This window comes from Callorhinchus milii, unplaced genomic scaffold (assembly GCF_018977255.1).
Source record: "Callorhinchus milii isolate IMCB2004 unplaced genomic scaffold, IMCB_Cmil_1.0 Scaffold2, whole genome shotgun sequence".
In the NCBI taxonomy this organism is placed as follows: domain Eukaryota; kingdom Metazoa; phylum Chordata; class Chondrichthyes; order Chimaeriformes; family Callorhinchidae; genus Callorhinchus; species Callorhinchus milii.
Genome location: NW_024704743.1, coordinates 52,754,419 through 52,779,598, shown reverse-complemented (window position 1 = coordinate 52,779,598; position 25,180 = coordinate 52,754,419). Strand labels below are relative to the sequence as shown.

Below are 25,180 nucleotides of genomic sequence, written 5' to 3'. Positions count from 1 at the left end.
TTTCGATTAGCCCTGAATAGAAGATTTGACTTGTGACGATTCTGAACCTGGCTGAAAATTTGTTGAATCAGCAAATTGGTATTTGGTTGGAGTATCAGTTCTTAAGGAGAGGGAAAGGCTTAAAACTTGAGATATTTGTGGAGTACTGTGTGCACTAATGCAACCTGTTGCCTATCTAGAGAGGAGAGGCTGAGCATGATTCTGAGTGTACTGTGATCTATAGGGTCAATGTCCTTAATTGTTTAGAAAGCACAAGGCAAAGAGTCAGCAGGATGATGAGTGCACAGTATGAGCAAGCTGACAAAGCGTTTCGAAACACCACATTTTTCACATGCTTTGTCAGCAGGGCTACTGGAGAATACTGCAAAACAACAAACATGATTCAGCACCCTTTTAGAAATAGGTTGGGAGCATGCAAGGGAAACCGCTAGCTTCCGCTGGTAATCTTTCATTTGGCATAGGGCAAAAACATTACAAATATAAGGTATTTAAGAAAAAAGACGATACATACTTTTCAAAATAAAGAAGCTATCCGTTTAATTTCCTTCATCTGAAAATCCTGTCAGTATTAATATGGCCCCAATAAGGTTAGTTTGGATTGTATTTCCAATAGGAATGCGCCAAATTGGCAGTCTCTGTGATCTTTTATTATTGATTCAGTTTTCCCACTGTTTTGATTGCCAATATGCTGAATTTTATGAGTACATTTCTAAAAATACACGTTTTATGTGCAGTGTTGTGGTTCCTGTAATGACTTACACTGCATCATAATACCCTGTGAAATCCTAGGATATGCAACACTAATTTGGAATGTCAAAGAAAATGACCATCATCCACATTTTTATAACTTCTCTGGTAACTCAATGAGTAAATGCATCTTGGTGTGCTATGATGCCACACAGTGCAGAAATATTCTCGGAACATATCTTTGTGCTGAGGTGCTGATTTCAGCTTGGGCTAGTAGTGGAAGGGTCAATATTGGCCTCAGTGGCCTAAAGTAAGTTAACAACAACTTGTATATATATTGTTCCCCTCACGCAGGGTAGCATCCCAGAATGCTTGACAGTTGCGGAGCACGACGCCAAGCCAGGGAGAGGTAACTGAATGGACAACATTATATGAGTAATTTACTGCTTCACTGAGTGATACTTTTGCTCTGCAGTAAATTCTGTGGATCACTTTGAGATGTCTCGATATTGCGATAAATCGCTATATCAAGTGCAAGGATTATAAGGTCTGTATCCATTATTTTATAGTGCAGTACATTGGCTGATATTAGTTTGGCATTAAATGCTTTTATAATGAATTTGATGAGTGAAGAAAAAATGATTAGGGACCCGAGGTATGTAATTCATGGAGGCAAACAAAGTGTATCAAGGGATTGGGAGTTAACCATCACAGGCCAGGAATAGAAGCTAGAAGGGGAGAACAGTCAACAGAAAGAATAGCTAGGAATTGGGCAGCACATGGAAATCAAGCAGAACCAGTGACAGGGAGGATATATGGTTCTGGAAAACAAAATCACATTAAGATCAGAAGATGAGAGAATACCAGACTGGAAAGGAAGTGTGTCCAAGAATGCCATTTGATAGGAACAAGGCCAACAAGGGAGTTTAATCAGAAGAAAACTGAGCGAGAAAGGGAGCTTGAACAGAACCAGGATTTATAAGGAAACTGAGCTGAAGTGAAGGGAATACAAAATATTTTATAAATGAATGTTACAGAAGTAGGTGGCAGAACACATAGTTTCCGTGCCTCGTTTGATCATTGGTCTTGTTGCAGCAGAGAACTGGCAAAGCTACAACACTACATGACACACCAGAGTGAACCGGATCAAAGGACATTTTCCGAGGGGTACATTGTTCTTGTGAATATTATACTTGGAAACATGTGATCTGTTTATATTTGGTCTTTGCTGTGTTTTTGGTCAGGCGGATGTCTAATACATGGGGAAAAACATCATTTTGCTTAAAAGCATCCAAACCAAGCTGAGATTTCAACGCATCCCACTTCTACATAGATAATAAATAATCCTTGAATTTGATATAGTGCCTCATCACGTCTTCAAGACGTCTCAAAGAGTTTCTTAGAATATACTGTAAAGTGAATTGACTGTATATTTTGTGGGCAAAATCTCAGAGATAAATTGTTGGAATGGAATGCGCACTCTATTCTTGTGTGGACGCATCCAGCTTACCTAATTCTGGAAAATATTAGGTACAGGTTGGAAAGAGCCAAGGCTTGAGGACCCCAGAGTGTGTGTTGGGGAACTGCTGGAGTCTAACCAGCTAAAACTGCATAGCTTGCCATTGATAGCGCTGAACGACAAGCTTTCCCGCTGCTTGTTCTGCTAGGACCACCCTACCCGTTAAGTGGTTACCTATTCAGATGGATGTTAAAGATCACATGGCATCATTTGAAAAGAGAAGTAAGTTTCTCTGTGTGTCTTGGTGTCTCTTGTCAACAATCCCCCAAATAAAATCAGTCATTCACTTTGTGGCTCTTCATGGAACATTGCTGTGTGTAAATTGGCTGCTGCATTTGTTTTACAAATACAGTCACTACACTTACAGTAAATCCTGTGAAGTACTTTGAAATGTCCTGATGTGAAAGGAATAATATGAAATGCAAGGATTAATATTACGATTGTTCTATGTGAAATGTTAAATCCTTTCCAAACGCCAAGATACATATAAAACCCACTAACTTCTTCCGCCAACTGTTCTATATTTGAAAAATTCCAATGATTTTTCAGACACATAGCTTTCAAAGCAACCTTATTACATTTTTCACAGGGAATGTTCCTAAAACACTTTTTATGGATTTCAATATTACTGATGAGTTAACTGACCTACAACACCGAGAGTTATGCCTGTAGCTTTGCTTTGGATTTTCTTTTAAGTTTCTTTCCATTTCTCTGGAAGGCACAGTTGCATGTGTGTGGATTTCCTTCTACCATATAGCCTGAGCTGTCTTTCTTCACATGTGAACTCAAACAGGGAATATTGGCAGGCTGCGGAGGACATCACATCTGTGCCCGATCGTCTCCTGGCCGGACATGCACTTCCCATCAAGGATCACTGGCAAATGCTGAGGAATAAGCTGGACTTTCCAGTCTCTAGCCCTGAGGTGCTGCAACCAATTTTGAGCACTCAATGCTAGACTGGCTGAGATCAGATACCTCACAACAGACCAGAGACTGAAGCTGGGACTTCCCATAGTGTACGTTTTGAAACTTTCAAAACTGTAATCATGTGTCCATAGAGCTGTGCCAGATACCTGCCAGAATCCCCTCGCTCCACCCTTCATACTCTTGGATCCATTCCATTTGGATCTGATGTTTTATGATCTGTAGAGACTTGTATTTTTAAGCAACATCGTCTGAAAATCTGCTGAGGGTAAGTTACTTTGCCACATTTAGAAAACTACTGGATTCAAGCTTAAACTAGAAACAAGGACATTAAGAATTTTTTTGTTCTAAACAGTGTTGGTGATGGTGTGGGAGTGTGTGGGGGTAACGTCTAACACAGCAGTGTTCACTAATGCGATTGAACTTCTCATTCTGTGCTTATTATGGGTTTCCCTTAGCATTGGTGAATAAGGCTGGACAACTCAAATGCCCTTGCCTGCCAGACTCCCCAGCTCCAGACTATCCACAGCTCTGCAGCCCATGTTCTCTCCCGCTCCAGGCTTCACTAGCCTGTCACCCCCATCTTCACTCGGCTCTACTGGTATCTCAACCCCCAGCAAATTGAATTCAAGATTCTCATCCTGACTTTCAAATGGCTCAATGGCCTCACCCCACCTCTTTGACGTTCTGCCAGTTATTTATTACCCTCTGGATAAAGGTAAACTTCCTGGTGTCTGACCTGGAAATGACATTTGCAACCCTAAACCTGCATCCATTTCAGTGACAACCCTGAGCTTATGCTCCTTTATTCAGATTCACAAAATCTCAGGTTTAATATTTATATAATTAAATGCAAGTTGTTGTTATATCTTCTCAAAACTTTTTGGGATATTGAAGTCTTCTATTAGGACTTTTTATAAAAGTGAATGTCTCCAGTTACTTTTTCTAACTCCCCCCCTACCTGTTCGTATGTTCCTATGACTTCCTCTTGCTGGGATCTGGTTCCACGTGCGCTGTTGGTCTCTAGTACCCTGCCCAAGGGACCTATTGTTTGTGTGTGAGCCTTGGCAGTAAATGTTGGCAGGCCATTCCACTGTGGAAGGTATCACACCACTGAGCCTGAATTTTCCCCATCCGACTGCCACATATCTGCATAACCAGTAGAGGGTGCTGTAGAGGGATCAGGAGCAGGAACCCAAACTATCAACACATCCCTAACGCCAGGAAGGCTGGGGCCAATTTACCCAACTCATTTCAGCCCTGGGTGACACCAGCAAACTCGAACACAGACCAGGATTCAAACCAGGGAGCTCCTAATTACACGATTGGTGCTGTCCCCTTTGAAGACCTATTAACCTCTGTTAAGGGCTCTATCTGCCTCCTTGTCCTCCTCGACCGGTCTGCTGCCTTCGACAGTGTCGACCACTTTATTCTCCTCCATGCCTCTCCTCTCAGCTCAACCTTCAGGGACCTGCCGTCGCCTGGTTCAAATCCTACCTCTCCCATCATCTCCATCACTAGCGGCTTTTCTTCCAGCCCCTGCACAATCATATGTGTCATCCCTCCTGGGCTCTGTCTTTGGTCCTCTCCTTTACACGCTCCCGCTTGATGACAACATCCGTAGACATGGGGTCAACTTCCACATGTATGCGGATGACACCCAAGTCTATCTCTCTACCTCCACCCTCGACTCCAGGACCACTGCTGACCACACAGACTGCCTGTCTACTCAAGTTCTGTCTGAGAGCTAACTTCCTCCAGTTGAATGTCATCAAGACTGGGGCTCTTCTGCTTGGCTCCTGTCAGCGCTTCCATACCTCGGGCGCTGATAGCATCACACTTCATGGATGCTCTCTACATCTTATCAGCCAATACAGAACCTCGGCATCCTGTCCGACTCTCAACTGTCCTTCATACCCCATGTACGTACCTTTCCCCCACCTCGCAACATCACCCGACTCCACCACTGTATTTCACCACAGGACACTGAGACCCTCATCCACGCATTCATCACATCCAGGGTTCACTACACAAACTTCCTGCTTGTCGGCCTCCCCGAACTCCTCCCTCCACAGAATGCGGATCATCCAGAACCTCTCCTGCACCGGGCTCAGCGACCTTATTACCCCCATCCTCGTCCGGCTTCAATGGCTCCTCATCAATCAGAGGATACAGTTCGAGATCTGGTCCTCACCTTCAAAGCTCTCCACGGCCTTGCTCCCCCCTACCTCTGTGACCTCCTAAACCACTACCAAACTGTCCGCTCCCTCCGCTCAGCGCCTCTGGCCTGCTTCATGTCCCCCGCCTTGTCCACCCCACCATTGGCGGGCGGGCCTTCAGGCCCTCTGCCCCCACCTTCCGGAATTCCATCCTACAATCCCTCTGCCTCGCCCCCTTCCTAGCCTCCTTCAAGACCCTCCTCTTTGACTGTGCCTTCGGTCACCCTCCTATCTCTACCCACCCCGCCCGCTACCCCTACCGATCCCAACCACCAGCTCGGGTGCGCATCCCTGACTATCCAGCACTTTGGGACATTCTCCTGACGTGAACGGCGCTGTACAAATGTAACTTTTTGTTGTTGTTAAATACAGTCCCAATTTTACAAGCATATCCTCAGATCTGAAACCCCTCATCCCCGGAATCATTTGTGTGAATCTAAACTGCGTCACCTCCATGGCTCTGATGTCCTTTCTATGATGGGGTATTCATCATCAACAACAACCTGCATTTATATAGCACCCTTCATGCCGAACTGCGGCTCGGAGCACTTAGAATTACATGCAATACTTCAAACCATTCAATTCTTCTTCAATTCCTAATCAATGTTGTACAAATTTAACATCGCTTTAACACATTTATGTTTAACATCGCTAAAACCTGGAATCCCATTTGACTTCTTAATGGAATCTTGCTACTTGCACTCTCACATGTAAAGATCCAGTGGGAGTTACTCCCATGTGCCGGTCAACAATCCCCCAAATAAAATTGATTATTCACCTCATGACTGTTTGCGGGACATTGTGGTGCACAAATTGGCCTATGAAATACACAGTCACTGCACTTTGTGAAATCCTCCCAATGAAAAAGGCGCTATATTAAATAATAATAATGCTTAAATTTGATATTGTGCCTTTCCCAATAAGAGGAAGTTTCAAAGCACTTTACTGAATTTACATATATTGTAGGTCAATGTAAAAATTGTCTATCTGTATATCTATAGTGTATGTACAGATTTCACATCCCTAGATTTCTCTGTTCCTCAATGTCATCACAAATGTAATCATTTAGAATTTACTTCCTTTCTTTGTTTCTCTTCCCAAAATGTGCTGCTTTACATTTCTCAACATTAAACTGTATCATCTGACTGCTAAATGGTCCATGTCACACTGCAGGTTCCAGCAGGAACAAGTGAAAGCAGAAGTCTAGGGTGTGCAGGTCAGCTCAAAACATACAAAGCCTTCAAAAGCCCCCTTTGCAAATGCCATAATTTACCAGGGGCAATTTGGCTTTGTATTACTTTGAACAACCCTTGAGTACATGTTTGGTGCAAGTATAAACTGAAGGTCAACCTTCAAATCAATAACTCCAGCCAGCCTTCCTTCCTTTTATGACCTAATAAAATGCATTATGACAGGGTACAGGGAAAGAACAGGGATCGGGATTTGGGTATGTAACTCCAATGAGTAAATAACACCAGCATAGTTTTAAATTGGGGAATGAATCCTTCTGTACTGTAATTTCTGATATTTTATAATCTTCAGACCTCGCACAATGGCATGAATGGCCATTGCCGTTCATTGGGAAATTTACTATGCACGCATTGAGTTATTTCACTCTATGAAATGTATAGTAACATGGGCATAGAAACTGAGATGACAGAGGGAGACCAGACAGGCTTGCTATTGCTACGTAAGAGTATGTTTTAGTGGCAAAATATTTTCAAAAATTGCAAGCCAATCTTCATCCCTTTTTCATTCACTCAAAAAATATATCTTTGATATTCGCACAGTTGGCCTCTAACAGGCTGTAAACACAGCATTCTCATTAACATTATTGATTCAGAGCAGAAACACACGGAATCCTCTTTTTTCTTCACTCCTTCATGGTATTGCCTCCAAAGTATATTGTGAGAATAAGATACAGCTCACACAACTGATCAAAACAACTTCAATTACATTGTTCATGCTTGTTAATTACACCATTCTTCAGCCATGTGCTCCAGTTCACTCTATTCACTCAATCACATCCCTTAAACTGCAAGAAGACCACTTTTCGCCCTCCACCTCTGCCTCAAGAAGGTGCTTAATATTTAGGACTTATTTTATCAAATTCAAAAGGGTGAAGATCCTAAAACGGATCCGATTTCCTTTTCACAAATAATGGAAGTTGTATAAATATAGGCTAAGTAAAGGAGCTTTTTAACTGCATTTACAGAAAAATGTAGTGTGTAGTTGTTCAAGAGTAAGTAAAACAATGCTGTGCACATACCATTACACGAATATTGCTCTATTTTTGGGGCCACTGCAGGAAATACAGTGTTTTCATATCTCTCCAACCACTGGTATTAGGGAGATACGGTCAAAGCTCAGGCAGGCAATGGGTCAGGTCAGTTAGCCTGGGCTGGGAGTTGCAGTATTATCACTAGCAGGACACTGAGAGAGATAAAGCCAAATAGAAGTTGGCATTGATCTTTCCAGCCATTGTAAACTGTTCCCTGAGTGATTCTATTACTTACCATTAAATAGCTACACTATATCCATTTGGACTAATTTTACCCTAAGTAACATTGCTTTCATTTATTGGATCTATCTTACAATCACTGCTAACAATAGTAATTTTGCACTATATGTATATCTTTATACAGGCCGACCCTATTATAACATGGAACAGTATAATCTGGATCTATTTACAGATTGCACTGTTCTCAGATATCTCAATTTTACATTGAGTCTAAAGATTTGTTTCCACAAAGAAAACTATTAGCATTCAAATTACACTTAAAAAGCATCGGGGTGCCAATTTGACGTATGATATGTTCATTTAAAATCAACTTTGCTAATTAAAACATCGCTGATAGAAGTAAACAGTTGATGTGTGAATTGTTTACTACTCCACAAGAGAGCCAGAGATGTCCCTGTCCCAACACTGTTCGTAATGGTAACCAGCCAAAACAGGGCCTGGATTTCTGGCTCGCAGAATGTGACATTGGTTTGTCATTAGTAAGATAGTGACCAAACTTAAATTTATGTTTAGTTAAGACAGAACTGTCTAACCAGCAGTCCAATGCTGGTCCAGGAACCTGAAGTCCAATGCAGCTGAAAGAGGAGATGGCTCCAACTCTCGCAGACCTGTCAACCCTTCAATGATTAACACACTTGAAATGGTCACTTTTTCCAATATTGCATTAATTTGCACAGCCAGTATTAATAACACATGATGTAGCACACTTTCCACCCTATTATTTAATAAAGATAATCAAATTATGTTCGGAAATTGTTATGACTAATTGAAAACCGACAAGGTAAAATGTCAAGACATTTGCTATTCTAGTTTCTGTCTCTTATCCTCAAGATGCAAAAATGACTACAATTAACAGGAACCATGTCTGACTGACTCATTATGGAGTATCTAACATTCAGTAAAAAATATTGCTTCTATATATTAACGATCACATGCAGCTGTGAGTGGTATTGTTTTTTTTACTCTGTAATCCAACATTATTCAACAATGAAATTCTGCAGGGTGTATGTACCTGTTCATAATACTACTACTAATAATCATAAGTGTTCTAACCACTGAGCTACAGGACTCCACTGCATCTGAGTATCTGAGAGATACTGGCACATTCTTGTCAGCGTTGTAATCCTGATCTAGTGTTGTTAAATGAAAAGGTAATTGCTATTTTTCTGTATGATTTTACAAGAGGAAGCTGTGTCCAACAACTCATGTTTATCTAAAATAATCCAATTGTGTAATTCAACAACAATTTACACTTACGTAGCATAGCGCTTTGCATGTAAGAGGTCTCAAAGCAGGGTGAGAGATGGGAAGATTGGAGGAGGTGGCCAAAGGCAGTCAGAGAGTTAGGTTTTTAGATGTGTTTTGAAATCTGAGAGGGAGCAAGCGGGCTGAGAGATTCGGGAAGAGTTCCCGAGGGTAAAGGCAATGTAGCTGAAAGTTTGTCCACTGATGGTGGGACAGTGTGGCAGGGGACTTGAAGCAGGAAAGAATTGGCAGAGGCCACGGGAGCAGACTGCTGAAGATCTTAGAGGTAGGGAAGGGGAAAGACTGCGGAGACATTTGAAAGTAAGGACTAAGGTACGGATGTGGAATGGGTATTCTAGCTAATGAGCTGGGCCAATAGAAAAGCGGGGAAATATTTGCCCCAATATGGGGGGAGATTTGAAGATTTTGCAGGAAATTGCGGGGAGATTTTTGACAGTTTTTGTACAAAATGATTGGTGCTATTGAGGTACATTTTACTACCAACCTGTATTTTTCACTTTATGGATAACAACTAAACATGAGGAAATAACACATATTAGATTGTTGAAAAAAATATTAATTGTTTTTTAACAAAAATTGTGTGGCTTTTTTGGGGGCGGGGGGAAGGGGAGCGGTTCCAGGAGCTCTCAGGGCCCAGCAATGCACACTGACCCAGAGAGAGACACACACACTCAGAGACATAGAGAGACACGCACACTGAGACACAGAGAGATACACACACTCAGACACAAAGACACACACACTCACAGACAGAGAGAGACACACACTCAGACACAAAGAGATACACAGACACCGAGAGTCACACTCACTCACACACACTCTCTCTCTCACTTTCACACTCACACACTCACTTTCTCACACACTCACTCAATCACACTCACACACTCACTCACACTTACTCTCTCACACACTCGCTCACTCACTCACTCAATCACACTCTCACATACTCATTCACACTCACTCTATCTCACTCATACTCTCTCTCTCTCTCTCTCACTCTCACACTCTCACTCACTCACTCTTTCTCACTCATACTCTCTCTCTCACTCTCACTCACTCACTTTCACACTCTCACTCACTCACACTCTCTCTCACGCTCTCACTCACACTCACTCTCTCTCACTCATACTCTCTCTCTCTCTCTCTCTCACTCACTCTCTCACACTCTCTCACACTCTCTCTCTTTTTCACACTCTCATTCTCTCTCTCTCTCTCTCACTCACACTCTCTCTCACGCTCACACTCTCACTCACTCTCTCTCACACTCTTACTCACTGAAACCCACTCTCTCTCTCACGCTCTCACTCACTCTCTGTCTCTCACTCACACTCACTCTCTCTCACACTCACTCTCTCTCACTCACATTCTCACTCTCTCTCACTCGCTCTCTCTCTCACACTCTCTCGCACTCACTCTCTCTCACACTCTCTCTCTTTCACACTCTCATTCTCTCTCTCACTCTCTCTCACACTCACTCTCTCTCACTCTCTCTCTCTCACTCTCCTCGCTCTCTCTCTCACTCACACTCTCTCTCTCACTCTCTCTCACTCACACTTTCTCTCACTCTCACTCTCTCTCACTCACACTCTCTCTCTCTCACTCACACGCTCTCTCTCTCACTCACTCACAGAGATACACAGACAATCACAGCAGTGGAGCCCCCGAGTGAAGCCCATTTGCCGCTTGCGCTGCACTGCGCATCCGGAGCCGCTCCACCCACCGTGATGTCAGGCAACCAGCCGGGAAGCCCGTGGGCCACAAACTACATTTAAGGCGGGTTTATAGAGGTGGAGGGTGTTTCGTAGAATCATAGAATTATACAGCACGGAAGGAGACGATTCAGCCCATCGTGTCTGTGCTGGCTGCTTGAAAAGAGCTATCCAATTCAATCCCACTCCCACTGCTCTCCCCATAGCCCTGCAGTTTGTAGCGGATTCTGCGGGAAATGTGCGCCTGTACCTTTTCTATCGTCCCAGATAATGAGCAAGAATACACAATGCAGAAGCTGTTAAATGGTGAGGTCTGATGAGCTAATCTGAAAGAATTAGCAAACCCAAAACAGAGGTAGGCAGCACTCAGCAAAATCCACATTCAAAGAAATATTGAAGATTGCGGGAATCATTTAGACTACCATAGGCAATCTGTTCAGACGTGCACGGATGTCACTTTATAAAGGTCCAATAAAAAAAAGTGTCAGTAAAATAAACGCTGCAGCTGTTGGTTTTGCCACACATTATGTTCTTGAAAACTTGTCTTTTACATTTAAATATTACATACATTATTGCACTACAGCTAAGTGTTAGGTTAATTCTGGTATAGTTAATTCATTTGATGTTTTGAATATTAAATTAGTAAGTAACCAAGCAAATAAATAGAAAGTTTCTTCTTAAGTAATTGTTGGGGGAGGTATGATTTTTCTATGCTTATTAAAGTAAAGGATGTCAGTAATGGGGCAAGGAACACTTTCCCACATTTGCAACCCAATGTCTACATCAGGAGCTCCCAGGTCAGGCAAGATACAGGGTAAAGCTGCCTTTACCCATCTTCAATTATGTACCTTGAATCCAATCTTTGAGGAGCACCCTTCTACATGTAAATCTCTTCATTTTTCGAAGTAGGCCTCCCTGTAGCTCTATGAATAAGAAAGCAATTTTATTGCCACATTACAAGCAATTCTGTTATGTGAGCATTACTAACTCCAAACTAGGTAGGACTGCCTAAACTTATTTACGTAAGATCCTTATACTCAGCAGAGTGAGCTTTTGTCGCATGAGTCTGGGCTGGATTCAAATCCAGATCCCGAAGGTTAAAGACCAGTGTTCTAACCCATTCCCCCTTGCCAACTTTTAAAATTAATGATAAGAGGATGTCACATAAATTTGGTTACAACCTAATGAAGTCTTTAACTTATTGAGATCAAACGTGATTGTTCATTTTAAGCAGGATATTGGAAATGCAGGAGTTTTCTGACATGTTTTGGGTCAGATTTGAGTTATACTATTTTAAGCTCAAAGAAGCTCAAACTGTCTAGAACAAACACGTTAATGACAACAATTAATTTTAACATCCTTCTATTTTTTCCTGTTTAGATTTTTTTTAATGCTTTTGTTGAAATAACGTATTCTATATCGAATGACTTATTGCAAAGGTGCTGAAGCTTAAGATTGAGACAGTCCTTAAATCAAAAGGTGCATTAACCAGTGTGCCATTATCAACTACACATCCATCAAGTCTCACGTTCTGTGAACCTCAGTCATTCTACCTCTTCCCACCCGCCCACCCCAACACACACACGCATGTATGCATGCATCCACAGACACACACACACATATAATGTATCAAATATTCAAATGAAAAGATCAATAGAAATATTGCCTAAAATGTTTTAACCTGTTTGTATATTTGTTTAGGATTTGTGAATTTTAAAAGTGGTGCTGATGTTGGAAAGCGCTCTTTAAAATAAAGGGAGGGGAGGAAAAGTCCTGTTTAATGGAAGAGGTTTTCTTTAGAAGTCTTTATGTTTTAACTGTTGGCAACAAATACTGTTTTTTTGGAAGGGGATACCAGCACATGGATCCTTTGAAGTCAAATCACTTTTTTCCATTAGTTATGTAATTAAAAAGTAAGCAGTTCTGTGTACAATTCATTGGCGATTGTTATCTTACTCATACTTAAAGTTGATCTCTCATTAATAGAGGCTATATTGGAGGCCCACTATGGGACATAGAAATTTTTACATAGTGTGGTAGAGAATTAGACTTAAGGAACCTTACTGGAGGAGGTTTCAGGCATCTTTGCTCTGCATTTTACATTGGATATAATGGGAGGACGTCTCAAAGAGGTTTCCAGAATTTACTGTAAAGTGCAGCAATTATGTGTTTTGTGGGTGAACGCCTACTCTAGTGTGATCTGGGAGTGCCTGATACTGAGACCCACATGACAAAACTGATATGCCTTCAGCGAAATAAGCACAAAAATAATCATCAGCCACACTCAAAACAATGTGTCAAGAACAACTGAAGCTTTCTATTTGATCGTTTGGTTGCTAACTTAATATGCTAAATATTACAATGAATTGCCATCATGCCAAAAAATTACGCAACACTTAACAGTGATGTAAAAATGTATATTTCAAAAGTTCGATAGACATAAACATGATGTGTGGCAAAACCAACACCCAAAATATGCAGACAAATAAGTAGTTGCAGCATTCACCGCACAATATAAAAATAATCGTGACAATTAGAACATCATTTCACTTCCGAGCTTTTTAAAGGGAGATATGAAGATCAGTGAAAGAACAGCAACTCCCATTTGAAATAAATACTGAAAATAGGATCAGCTTCCTATAAAAGATTCCTTATTATAATAAAAAAAGTTTCAAAGTCAGTCCTTTTTATTATGTTCAACATAAACATTAAGAGGCCACTTTGACTTTTACATTTCACTTTGACAAAGATTGACCTCCACTGTACTTCGTTTCACAAGCCATGTGACAGTAATCAAACACAGCCGCCACTTAAAACCTGAGCCTTGTTCTGCAAACCTCTGGCAGGCAATAAAGGGCACTCGTTGTGAGCTGCTTTTTTTGTTGTTTGTTCAATTCTCAAAATAAAGTAGAATTTCATGCATCATAAAAGCTAAGAAACCTTGTAGTATTGCAAACTCTGGGAATCAGGGCAAAAGGAGTACAATACTGCCACATTTGGCCTTGGAGACAACATATATGACATGGATGAAAAAAACGTACTCTTCCGTAGCCTTTTATTGAAATAGTGCAGTTTTGTGCAGTGCTACTTTGTTAGTACTCCAGAGTATATATAAGCATACATAATAGCAACACCAAGGGGCATTAGATTAATTTAAAAAAATGCATTTTCACAGTGTCTGATTAATAATAATAATATTCATCCTTGCTTTTGACACATCTTTGAGACGTCTCACAGCGCTTCACAAAATATACTGTATACTGAATTGACTGTATATTTTGTGGGCAAATGTGTGTCAAAATATCTCAAGGTGTTTTACAGTGATTCTCGATTTTGTCGAATCAGTTACTACACTTTACTGTTATTGATTTTGCCTCAATTTAAATAGTGTTATAACAACACATAAATAGGTAGACGGGATCTCTGTTTAATTTCTCAGCCACAGAACAGCATCTCTGACATTACAGTATTCCCCCAGTGTTGCACTGCATTGTCAGCCTAGGCGAAGAGATCAAGTTACACACACTTATGTACGAGCAAGCCATTTTTATTTCCCTCATCCTGTGTTATGCCAGACCTGAAAGACTGGGCAATCCAGTCGCATTGTCTTCTAATGTTGCTTCTTAACTGGTTCAGTTGGACATGAGAGCATCCGACACTGCTCACGATCCAATTTTTTATCTTGGGAAGCACCTCAGCAAGTCGTGTGCAAATAGGAGCTCGCAATGTAGGCGTACACTAATAAACTGACACTTAGCATTACTGCTCCAGCTGTATTAAGATGTCTGATTGATCCAAGTATATAAATGTGTGGCAAAAAAGTTACAAAAAGTTCAGCCACACTTGATGCTCAACTGCTTTGTGTACAGATTGTACACAAGTTGTGCGAAAGATAATATGCTTTCCAGCAGAGTCCAATCTTCCAAGATTCTGACAGAAATGTGAATATTGTAAGAGGCAGTTGAACCTAATTTGCAGGTTGTGCTAACCATTTATAAACCCGGGTATGCAAAGGGGATCACAAGCTCTTACGTAACAACTGTAAGTAACAACTAATGATAATCATTATAAATTTATAGGTTGTTAATGTCATAATTAAGTGAACTTGCATTTGTCCAGACACAGGCTTTTACATATGGGTTATCACAACCTGCAAATTAGACACCAAAGTTGGTCTAACTTTGACTTTTTTTAAAAAGTAATTATATTGGTCAAAATGAATTATAAATAATCAATACAGGGTAACTGTAAGGGAAGGGTGGATTCGATTTCAATTAATGTACTGGGTATGGCATGTATGTGTACCATAAAGTAATTGACTTTTGAAAGACAACTGAGTCAGACACTGTCAGACACTGAAATCCCACAGAATTTGTTCCGGAGAAATTCTAGTAATCGTTTTACCTTTGAGAGCTACAAACTGCACTGAGACAAAAATCATCAGCAGATTGTACATAACGTATGAGAAAGATAATATGTCCAGCAACAGGACTGTGTGATTCCTGTCCTTAGATGAAAGCAGTTCGATCTCAAAATCAGAATACTCAAAAAGGTCAAAATGAGAAAGAATGATGTCCTATATAAAGTCATTTAGCATTTGTTTTATAATGATAGTAATAGTGAATGAAGCGTTATCATGCATTCATGTATTGCTGCTCAACCACGCACTTTTTCTCTATCAGCACAAAGCTTATTCATATCTAGACTCCGGCAGAGTAAAGCATCTGCAAAATAACCCACGTCTGGTTTAATTTGAAAGGAAGCACCGTTTCTGGTCAATGAAAAGGACTGGACTCAGATCTGCTATCTATGTAGGAAAAGGACAGCTCCCCAGCTATTACTGCAGCTGCTGTGGTCGTTCTCACTTTACAGATGCACCATTAGCTTGCATCCTCAGCTGAATATCATGGGAGGCTTTTGGCCCATCCCGAGAGACTAGCTCTTTCACTGCAGCAACCTGCCGCGGTTGTGACCTGCCAGCAGGAATTCTTTGGCATTCAGGACTTTTCAGAAATCGTTTTCCGCCAGAAAGCTTTCGCTTTGATAATCCAGATTTGCAACATCCAGTGGGTGAGATCGGATTTTCAGTGGCAGGCCCTCTGGCAAGGCTCATTGTCCCAAATGAACAGTCTCTTTGTCAGCAGAGAATATGGGTGCAGTAGTTTGTGAATGAATGAAGAGAGCAAGGGGATTCTTTCAAAGGATCCAGTGGCAGCCATACATTTTATGTTATTTTATTTTGGACAGGGGTGACCGGCATCTGCCTTTTCCATTAATGATGTAATGAGCTGTCACTTCAACTTCTGGCTTACTTTGTTTTTGAACAGTATCTAGATTTAGCCTTTTGATTATCAAGAATGAATGTTTCTTTAAAAAAAATTCCCGTTTATAAGTACGACAATGTTCACAGTTATTTCAAGTGTTTAAGCCTCCAAATAATTTGAAAAAAATATAGGTTTTAAATTCTCTCTGCTCCTACTTTTGTTTCCTTCTCTTCTGACTTATGCTGTAGTAATAAAAACATAAATCCTTGCATTTGATATGGCTTTTTTCACATTGGGACATGTCATAAAGCGCTTCACAGGATTTGTAAAGAGTACATTTTCGGACAGTGACCTCCCTCTGTTTTCTCACAGTTTTTCATTTGTGAACCTAGACAGTGAATGTCAGAAACTAATCAACTGTGGGTTGCAATACAGTCCAGCCCATTTGTGTTCTCACCCGACATCTGCAGATATGCATTTTATAGCAGTTGTGAATCGCGGGTGGGATATGGCAATATTGGCTGATTTTTTTCCCCCACGTTGCTAGTTCAAGTGTTGAGACCAATTGAAGTGCACTCACGCAACTAACTCAGCACCAACTACTAATCGAGCATGGGACTGTCCCAATCTGTACAATTCAGTTGGAGAACAGACAGTGAATTTACCAATTGAGTCATTGTGGGAAACACAAATTAATATTCAGTTTGTCATAACCATGACTGACTTAGCACCTTTAATTTGCACTTCTTACAGTTTGTGCTATTTTCCACCGCAAGTGAGAATGTGATAATGCTATTGTTAAGCATTCTACAAAAAGTACCCAAATCATGACTAATTATATTGAATAGGGGGAAAAAAATTTAAAAACTCCTCAACTGACATACAGTATTGTTATTGCAAATGTGTGTGAAAATAATGGCCAGAATGTTCAAAGAGTTGAAGTCAATCAGCATGAGAAATTTTAGATAGAACTGGGAACTCTCCTGATTTTTATGAAGGTATGTAATATTCTTCTGATATAAATTTGAACCAAAGGAATCTTTTCCTCTTGAATATCGATTTATCAAATGTGCTTTAGGTCACTGGGAGTCATGCAATTCAAAGAAAGCCATAAAACCGTAAAATCTTATAAGTCACACCTTCCTGCATGTTTTGCTGACTAGGAAAGTACCTTAACTGAATGGGATTTTATTATGGGTGGGTTTAAAATTATAGGTATGGTTTAAACATCAGAGATTATAATGTATGGATCTTAAACACTAATTTGATTGACTGTCAAAAAGATCACTTGTGATCAGGAAACATATTTTTTTCGAAGCAAACCATTTATAAAATTAAAATGATAACCTGCAAAAGATCATTTTGTGCTGAAAAAGGGCTTCATTTGTCAAACATTTGCTATATAAGACAGAAATTCTTTCAATTATTGAGTCCAAATGGGAAGAGAAGTGGAATGTACTGCAATGGCGACAAATATTTTGGGACGAATATAATTTTTAATCATAATAAGTGTGTATTAAAACCATTTAATATTCATGGTAGAATAACGTTTACCATTTTCCATACCCCTGAATTGGCCTCTGTTTACTTGCTAGGATTCTGGCTTGCAAACCAAGAATTCCAGAAGAAACCATCCCTTTAAAGGAGCAGTTCTGTTGCAGTTTAAAGCTCACGTACGTACTGTTTCAAAGGGAGCGAACTCCAAAAATGAGTCCCTACTTCCAAAAAATTCCTTTACCATATAGCTATCTTCTTCTATGCATTCACAGCTCTCTTTACACATGTTCAACTAACTTCTTAAGCTAAGGACTTAGACTGAGAAACAGAATTGGAGAGCCTAATAAGTGTGATACTATATAAATCACATTGCAGGAACTAAATGTCTTGCCAACCTGAACAGAGGAGATCCTACCAAAGCATGGCAAACAGAAGTGGCTGTCCTCACACTTTTCAAGAGCTGCTTTTTAAATATGGAAACCACAACAATACCTTGAACTTGTCAAATTACTGTGGGTTTAATTCTTGAAAATATAAATGTAACCCTCAGACTGTGCTTTCGGTCATCTTTTTCCTTCCCACCAACAGCCAACCCAACAGTGTCAAGTACTTTGAGTCATCCTCACAACATAAAAGGTGCTATACAATCGTAAATTGTATTGTAGTGTATAATCACTACAAATGCAGTTATAATAAAAAGGAAATATTGTAGCATTTTTCAATGTGATTGTAGTATTATTGTGCATCTGAGTGTAAGATATATTTATTCAACTGTATTGCAGTCAATTAAAGATTCCATACGAGCAAAAGCTAATCTTCATGTTCAGCCATAAAAATCCAGAATATTTTTATTTATCCAGTTTCCAGTTTAAATTGGCTGAAATCCCTTAATTTAAAGGACTTTTCAGTACTGTACACAGTTTTGGCTGAAGTTATATCTTCTAATATTAAACATGATAATGGTTTTCCTTGGATAGGACATGTTTTATTATTCTTTGCAGCAAGATCACCAGATGTTCCATTCCGTGCACTTTGTTAATGAACAATAGGTGGCTACCACAGAGTTGGAGCACAGCACAGATTATTTTTTCACAATGCTGTTTCTAATCCTAAACAGTCTGCAATAACAACAGGTAAAACCTAGCGATTCGCTCGCTTCACAACTCTTCCCTCCACAAGCTGCAGACGGAAGCTTGTGTCCTCTCCTGCACCATCCTTGCTCAACTCCACTGCCTCCCCATCCCCCAGAGAACTGAGTTCAAGATACTCGTCCTCACTTTTAAAGCCCACCACAATCTTGCCACACCCTATCTCTGTGACCTTCAGAAACCTTACCAATCCGCGTTCTCCCTCTGCTTGGGAGACACAAGCTTGCTTCACGTCCCCCCACCTTGCTCGCCTCTCCATAGCGGTTGGACCTTCAGCCTCTCTGCCCCTACGCTCTGGAACTCAATCCCAGAATCCCTTCTCCTCGCCTGCTTCAAGGTCCGATAAAGACATTCCTCTTTGACCTCGTCTTCGGTCATCTTCCCAGCCCCACTCCCCTTTGGTCCCCACACCTCAAGAATTGACCTAGCTTGGGTGCAAACCCTTGACTGTCCTGTGCCTTGGGACCCCTCCTTATGTGAAAGGTATATGAATGCAATTTGTTGTCGTTGTACAAATGAAATTTTTTAGGTCAACTGGGTCACTAACACATGCGGAAACCTATCACTGTGCTTACGAGTATCCAAACCAGACTGAGAGTTCCATGTATCCCACCTACCACATGGAAATTCCTATGTTTGGAATGGGCATTCTCTCCCCAGATGCTCCCTGTTTACCTAATTCCGGAGAGTATCATAATAATAATCCTTACATTTGATATAGTTCCTTACCTCAGCGTTGAGAGATTTCAAAGTGCTTCAGAGTATATATTGTAAAGTGATTTGACTGTGTATTTTGTGGGCAAATTGTTTTATTAGGCACAAATGGGCAAGAACTAAGGCTTCGGGACCCAGGATGTGCGTTGGGGCATTGCTGGAGTTTAACCAGCAAAAATTGCATAGCTTGCAATGGAAAGCACTGTCTGGTAAGCTTCCAGCTACTTCGCCAGCTTAGGACCACTCTACTTGTCTTTATGGTCCTGAGTAAAGGGGTCTGAATAGTTGTCTCGTACAGTATAACGTTTTCTGCCAAAATGTCAACACATGAAAACTGGGCTTCTTCAGTGTTAGTTTTTGGTAGAGTCAAAATCCAGCAGAGAGCCAATTAGAAGCTGCATTCAGAACACATAGTTCTGATCCCAGTGCCACCACAACAAGATGCTAATTGTTGTCCTGATATGGCAGCTGTATGTAAACGCTGGTTTCAATAGGAAATGGATGTGCAAACTTCAGCAGGAGGGTGAGAAGAGGCAGGAGGAGAAGGCTGAGCTCTCAGGGATTACTGTCCCTGCTGACATCAGTGAAATGTTTTTGATGGAGTATTCTTTCACTGATAACATTGTGGGCAGAGGTGGAATATGAGTTGGAGGTAAGGCACTGAATCACTGTTGCACCTGCATCCTGCTTGTCCATCTTGGAGATCAGGATGGCGTTCAATAAGCTCACAGTCAACCCAGTGAAGGTGAGATCAACAGAATGGGATGATGTTTAGTGCATTGTGAAGTTGACTCACTTTCCTTTCTCCATAGATGCTGCCTGACCTGCTGAGTTTTCCCAGCTCTCTCTGTTTTTGTTTCAGATTCTAGCATCTGCAGTATTTTGTGTTTTGCACACAGTGTTAGTTTCAGCAGCCAATTGCTGTACAACATATAGAAAGTAAGATTATGAAACACAAGTAATAATAATAATAATAATCATAATAAGTACTCTGTGGATGAGATAGAACTTGCCAAGGGGGAGCCTGAATGAAATCTAGGGGTGTTGGGGAAATCTAGTGACTTATCGCTCACCGTGTGAAGCAGCAATAAACAAGACAAACAGGATTCTGGGCTACATTGCCAAATCAGTGAGTTCAGATCCCTAGAAGACATTCACAAGCCACAGTGTTCATTACCTCACATCTAGAGTACTGTATACAGTTCTAGTCACCCTAGAGGCAGTGCAGAAAAGAGCAACAAGCATGATCCCCAGTGTTAGAGGAATGAAATATAAGCAACGATTATACATGCAGGGACTCTTCAGTCTTAAAATGACACTTTGCCAAGGGGACCTTACAAAGGTATGTAATATTTTAAATGGGATTGAGAAAGGAAGCCCAGAACAATATTTTCAGGTGTACCAAAAAAGTAGAACAAGAAGATATAGTTTTAGAGTTGTAAAGGGCAATTTCAGGACAGATACCAGGAAATATTTTTTTCTGAACAGTTAATGTTATATTCATGGTTATTGTTTAATTCCCCTTTAACAAGTGTTGCAATGCAACCTGTGTCATACAGTAGAAGCGAGGTAGACTCTTTGTAACTGAAACTTTCCTGTAACGCAAATGTTAATGTCCTTTCATTGGCTTTTGGTGCTTGTTAGGCATTCCCTTATATATAAAAAAATTCATAAACTTACCACTGAAGTAAGTGCCATCTGAAAACTGTAAATGCGAGCCAGACCAAAATCAGCCAGCTTGATTTGGCCACTGCTGGTTACAAGTATATTCTGGGGTTTCAAGTCTCGATGAACCACACGGTGGGAATGAAGAAAGTCTAGTCCACAAAGCAGCTGGAACATCATATCCTGCACAAAGGAATGAAAGACAAAGTTTATATAAAAAAATATTCATACCATTCTGGTTTTAAACATTTTTGAACTAACTACTTGAGTTGCAATGGCTGGGAAAGGGATTCTTCCCACCAGCCTCCTGTTAACCCTGGACCCAAACGTCCTTAGAGACAGAGTGGTCCAACTTGAACATTCCTATTTCTGAGCATTTTCTGATGACCCTGCTGGAAATGCCCATGAGTGGACACCAACTTAGCTGCAATGCCCCTGTGGTTAACTATCTAGGCTCAGATACAAAGAATAAACATGTGGATGAGTTATTGAATGGTTGCTGGTGCTCAAGGAACCATATCCCAAATTTGGTCAACATCTTCAGTAAAGGAAGAGAGAAAACTAGAGAACAACAGAATTGCTGTTATCTGCAGGCCAAAGCTAGTTCCACTGGTAATGTAATGTAGAATAAATGAAGATTTGGCATACATTTCAATTATCATTTCATGTTGCAATCTCAGCATATTACAGAAGGCGAGACATAAATGAATAGCAGAGAAAGCATTTTGTGTTTTTAATGCAGATTTCAACAACCATTGTAAATCCAAAATCATGGCATCTGTTAAAATTCACTCATTTGTTCAGTGCAAGAACTAAAGTATTTGGAAGCCTTTTGACAACATTCNTTTTTTAATTGGGAAAGCCAAGTGAAAAGCCAAGAACCACAGAATAAGACATCAAAAAGACATGGCTAGGCAATGCCAAAAATAGCTTTAAAAAGCTATGCTAGGTTGCATAAGGGAGAGAAGACTGAAGGAGACAAGATTTTAAAAGAGGAGATAACAGCTTCCACATTGAGATCTTGAGAAAGAATGAGATAAGAGTAGAAGACAGTACAATGAGTGTTAATTTCAACACACTGAGGATACAGGGAGGGTCAAGTGTGTTGAAAACAGCATATTTGGTACTTGAACAGAACAAGAGAGGAAAGTTCAAAAGAGCAATGACCAAAACGTGGGAATTAAAAATAAATCTTCTGGATCAGGATATTTGACACAGTGTCAAATAGAATTGGAGAACGTAGGTTTAAAATTAACAAACCTCAAATGAAACAAGAGACGAGAGTGATTTTTTCCCACCGACTAGTGGATGTGTGTAGATCAGATTTCCAAAATAGAAGTTGTTTAACTCTTTCAAATTGATGTTATCCAGTTAAGAATAATCACTGGAATTATAACGATAAAGGCATACAGCACAGAAAGAAGCCATTTGGCCCGTTGTGTCTGTGCTGGCTCTCTGAAATAGCAATCTGTTTAGCCTTTTCCCCATTTAATAAAAAACACCCATTCAATGGGAACCAATAATTTCTGTGTAATTTGAGGCAGGGGGAGCTAATGATAGCAGTCAGGAATTTAACAGAAGACATTAGTGAATGGGCAAATATTCTGCAGGTTTAGCTTCATTAATTTGGGGGATCATGGAATACCTATGAAGAACTTTAGAACTTTTTCTCAGCAGGTCGGCAGATTCAAGGAATAGAGCGGAGTTCATGGTGGAGAAGGTTTTATGTGTGATCTCCGGACGAAACGGGCTTGTTATGCTGAAAGCTTTCTTCTCACTTACAGGCAATGCTTCGGCCCTTCACTGTGCAGTCCTTCAGGACAATGTCCAGGCTCAAGTTGGTGTCGACCACAACAGCAAGATACCGATATGAATCAACAATTGGGACTGATTCCCTTGTATCTTCCAATCAATTCCCTCAATGTCTTGGGCCGTGCAGAATCATGATTCCCCACTGGGACGCCTACCACCATGTCCGAGTGTTCAAGATGGCAGGTGCAGTGCAGAAGATCCCTAGTTGAGTCCGCCAGCAGCACAATATCATCTGCAAACAGAAGCGCCGCAATCCAGCCGATACAATACATAATTGGGTTTCCCCTTATGACATTCTGCGATCTCATACAGAGACAGAATCCTGTCCCACACATTCCTCATGAGAATGGAAGTCAGCCTGCTCCTTCCTGATCAAACCACGATCATCCAATGCATGCAGTACACGTGCGGTGATGACCCGAAGCAGCACTTTAAGAGCCACGAAAATCAGCGAGATCCCTCTGCAGTTATCGGTTTCACTAGGGTCACCCTTCTTGAGGATAGACACCAGAACTGCACTCTGGAACACTGGCAGGGTGCAGGTGTCAGAGAGAATCCTGTTGACTAGTGCTAGGAGGGCAGCTCCAAGGTGAGTCGGAGGTTCCTGGCTTGGACCCGTAAGATCCTCACCGTTCTCCATCTCCTCCTTCAGAGCAGCTTTTAGGAACTCAGTATTGATGCCATCTGTACCAGGTGCCTTGCCATTGGCCAAGCAAATTTGCGGTCTGCACCTCATGTAAAACAATTCAAACAATTTTTTGAAGGCTCTTCTTGGGAAAACAAAACTTGCCTATCAGCCAGTTTTTATCTCCTGATTTTGAATATAATTAATGCACAATTAATCACTGTGAACTCTGTGACCCTACACTAAACAAACAAAATCTGTCCTTGCAAACTCCAGCTACAGAAAAGGTTTTCTATTTTTTCATTGTTCCTTGCTGAACCTCCTCAGGATTTCAGTGATACATTTCACTACATTTATGGTACAGTACTTTTCTGAGCAGCAGAAAAAAAACGCTGCTGTCTGCTCACAAGAGCCTTCATTCTTTGTTTTATACCTGCTGATTTTCCGTACATACATACATACATACCTGCACACACACACGCAGACGTACAAGAGGCGGAATGGGGGGGCACGGATTAGGAGGCTCATGCGGAGTACAATCACCAGCATGAACTAGTTGGGTTGAATGGACAGTTATAGTGTTGCAGAGCTTCTGTAATTCTATGCAATACTGCAGCTTGTGCCACTGGAATCAATGATTAGCTAAATTTATTGATTATTAAAACAATTAACCAGTTATATTAACATCACTGAAATACATTAAAATGAAGAATAACTACAATAAACTCCAAAACGTGATATACCATATTGATATAAACAGAAGTTTTGAAGTTATATTTTCACTCGTTTACTTTAGGATGGTTTCTTCGCTTTTATTTTTATTTTCTCCTCATTGCATTTTATGTGCTAAGAGTTTGTAACTGCACTTTCAATATAAGGGCCTTCCCTTGATCTCAAATTGAAAAGGATTGAGTCTTCGTTTAGGGCCCACTGTCCTCTGCGGACTGCCTGATGCCCTTAAATTCATTTATTTTTGTATTTAATTAATTTCATTCTTTCTTGCTGTGTATTTTTCCTTTTTTGCTTCTCTTTGTTTTTGTTAATTTGCTTTCTCCAATTCAAACTTGTGTGAAAGAACCATTTTGCTCCCATTCCCGTTTTTCTTTCCCATTCTCTTCCCTTTCTGTCTTTCTGTGGTTGTAGGCAGAGGAAGAAGGGTAGAGTATGGAGGCAGAGAGAAGAAGAAGGCATGTGTATCTGACAAAAGTGCGTGGTTGAAATTGGATGCACAAGTTTAATGGTCAACTGAAGCTGTAAACACAGCACATTGCCGGTATAAGTCACTCCTTATCTGGCCCAATATCAATGATTTGCTTCTGAGTAAACCAACAAAACCATCATGTATCCTGTGTATTTCTTTAGTAATTAAAACTAAAATAGCTGAACAAAATAGCATCAGTTTAAATTCAGATAGACCTAAAGTATCAAATAGGAATTTCACACCTTCTCTGACACCATTCACAATATTCACAACTCCAGTGTCTGTGAAGGCAGGTCTCAAATGCGCTTTGTGGATCGTGACTTTTCACTGCTCTATCAGCAGGACAGAGTCTATATACTGAATAAGATACTCACAGGAAGCCCCATATTAGACTCTAACATGAAAATAA

The 25,180-nt window shown here is 40.6% G+C and overlaps 1 protein-coding gene across 1 annotated transcript in view; it reads right to left on the bottom strand.

Annotated features, from left to right (window-relative positions):
• Positions 1–25,180, bottom strand: part of cdk6 (cyclin-dependent kinase 6) — a 100,772-nt gene that overhangs the window by 49,432 nt on the left and 26,160 nt on the right. The window contains exon 3 of the mRNA XM_007903682.1: positions 21,149–21,316. Within this exon, the coding sequence (XP_007901873.1) occupies positions 21,149–21,316 (168 nt within the window). The remainder of the gene's footprint in view (positions 1–21,148; positions 21,317–25,180) is intronic.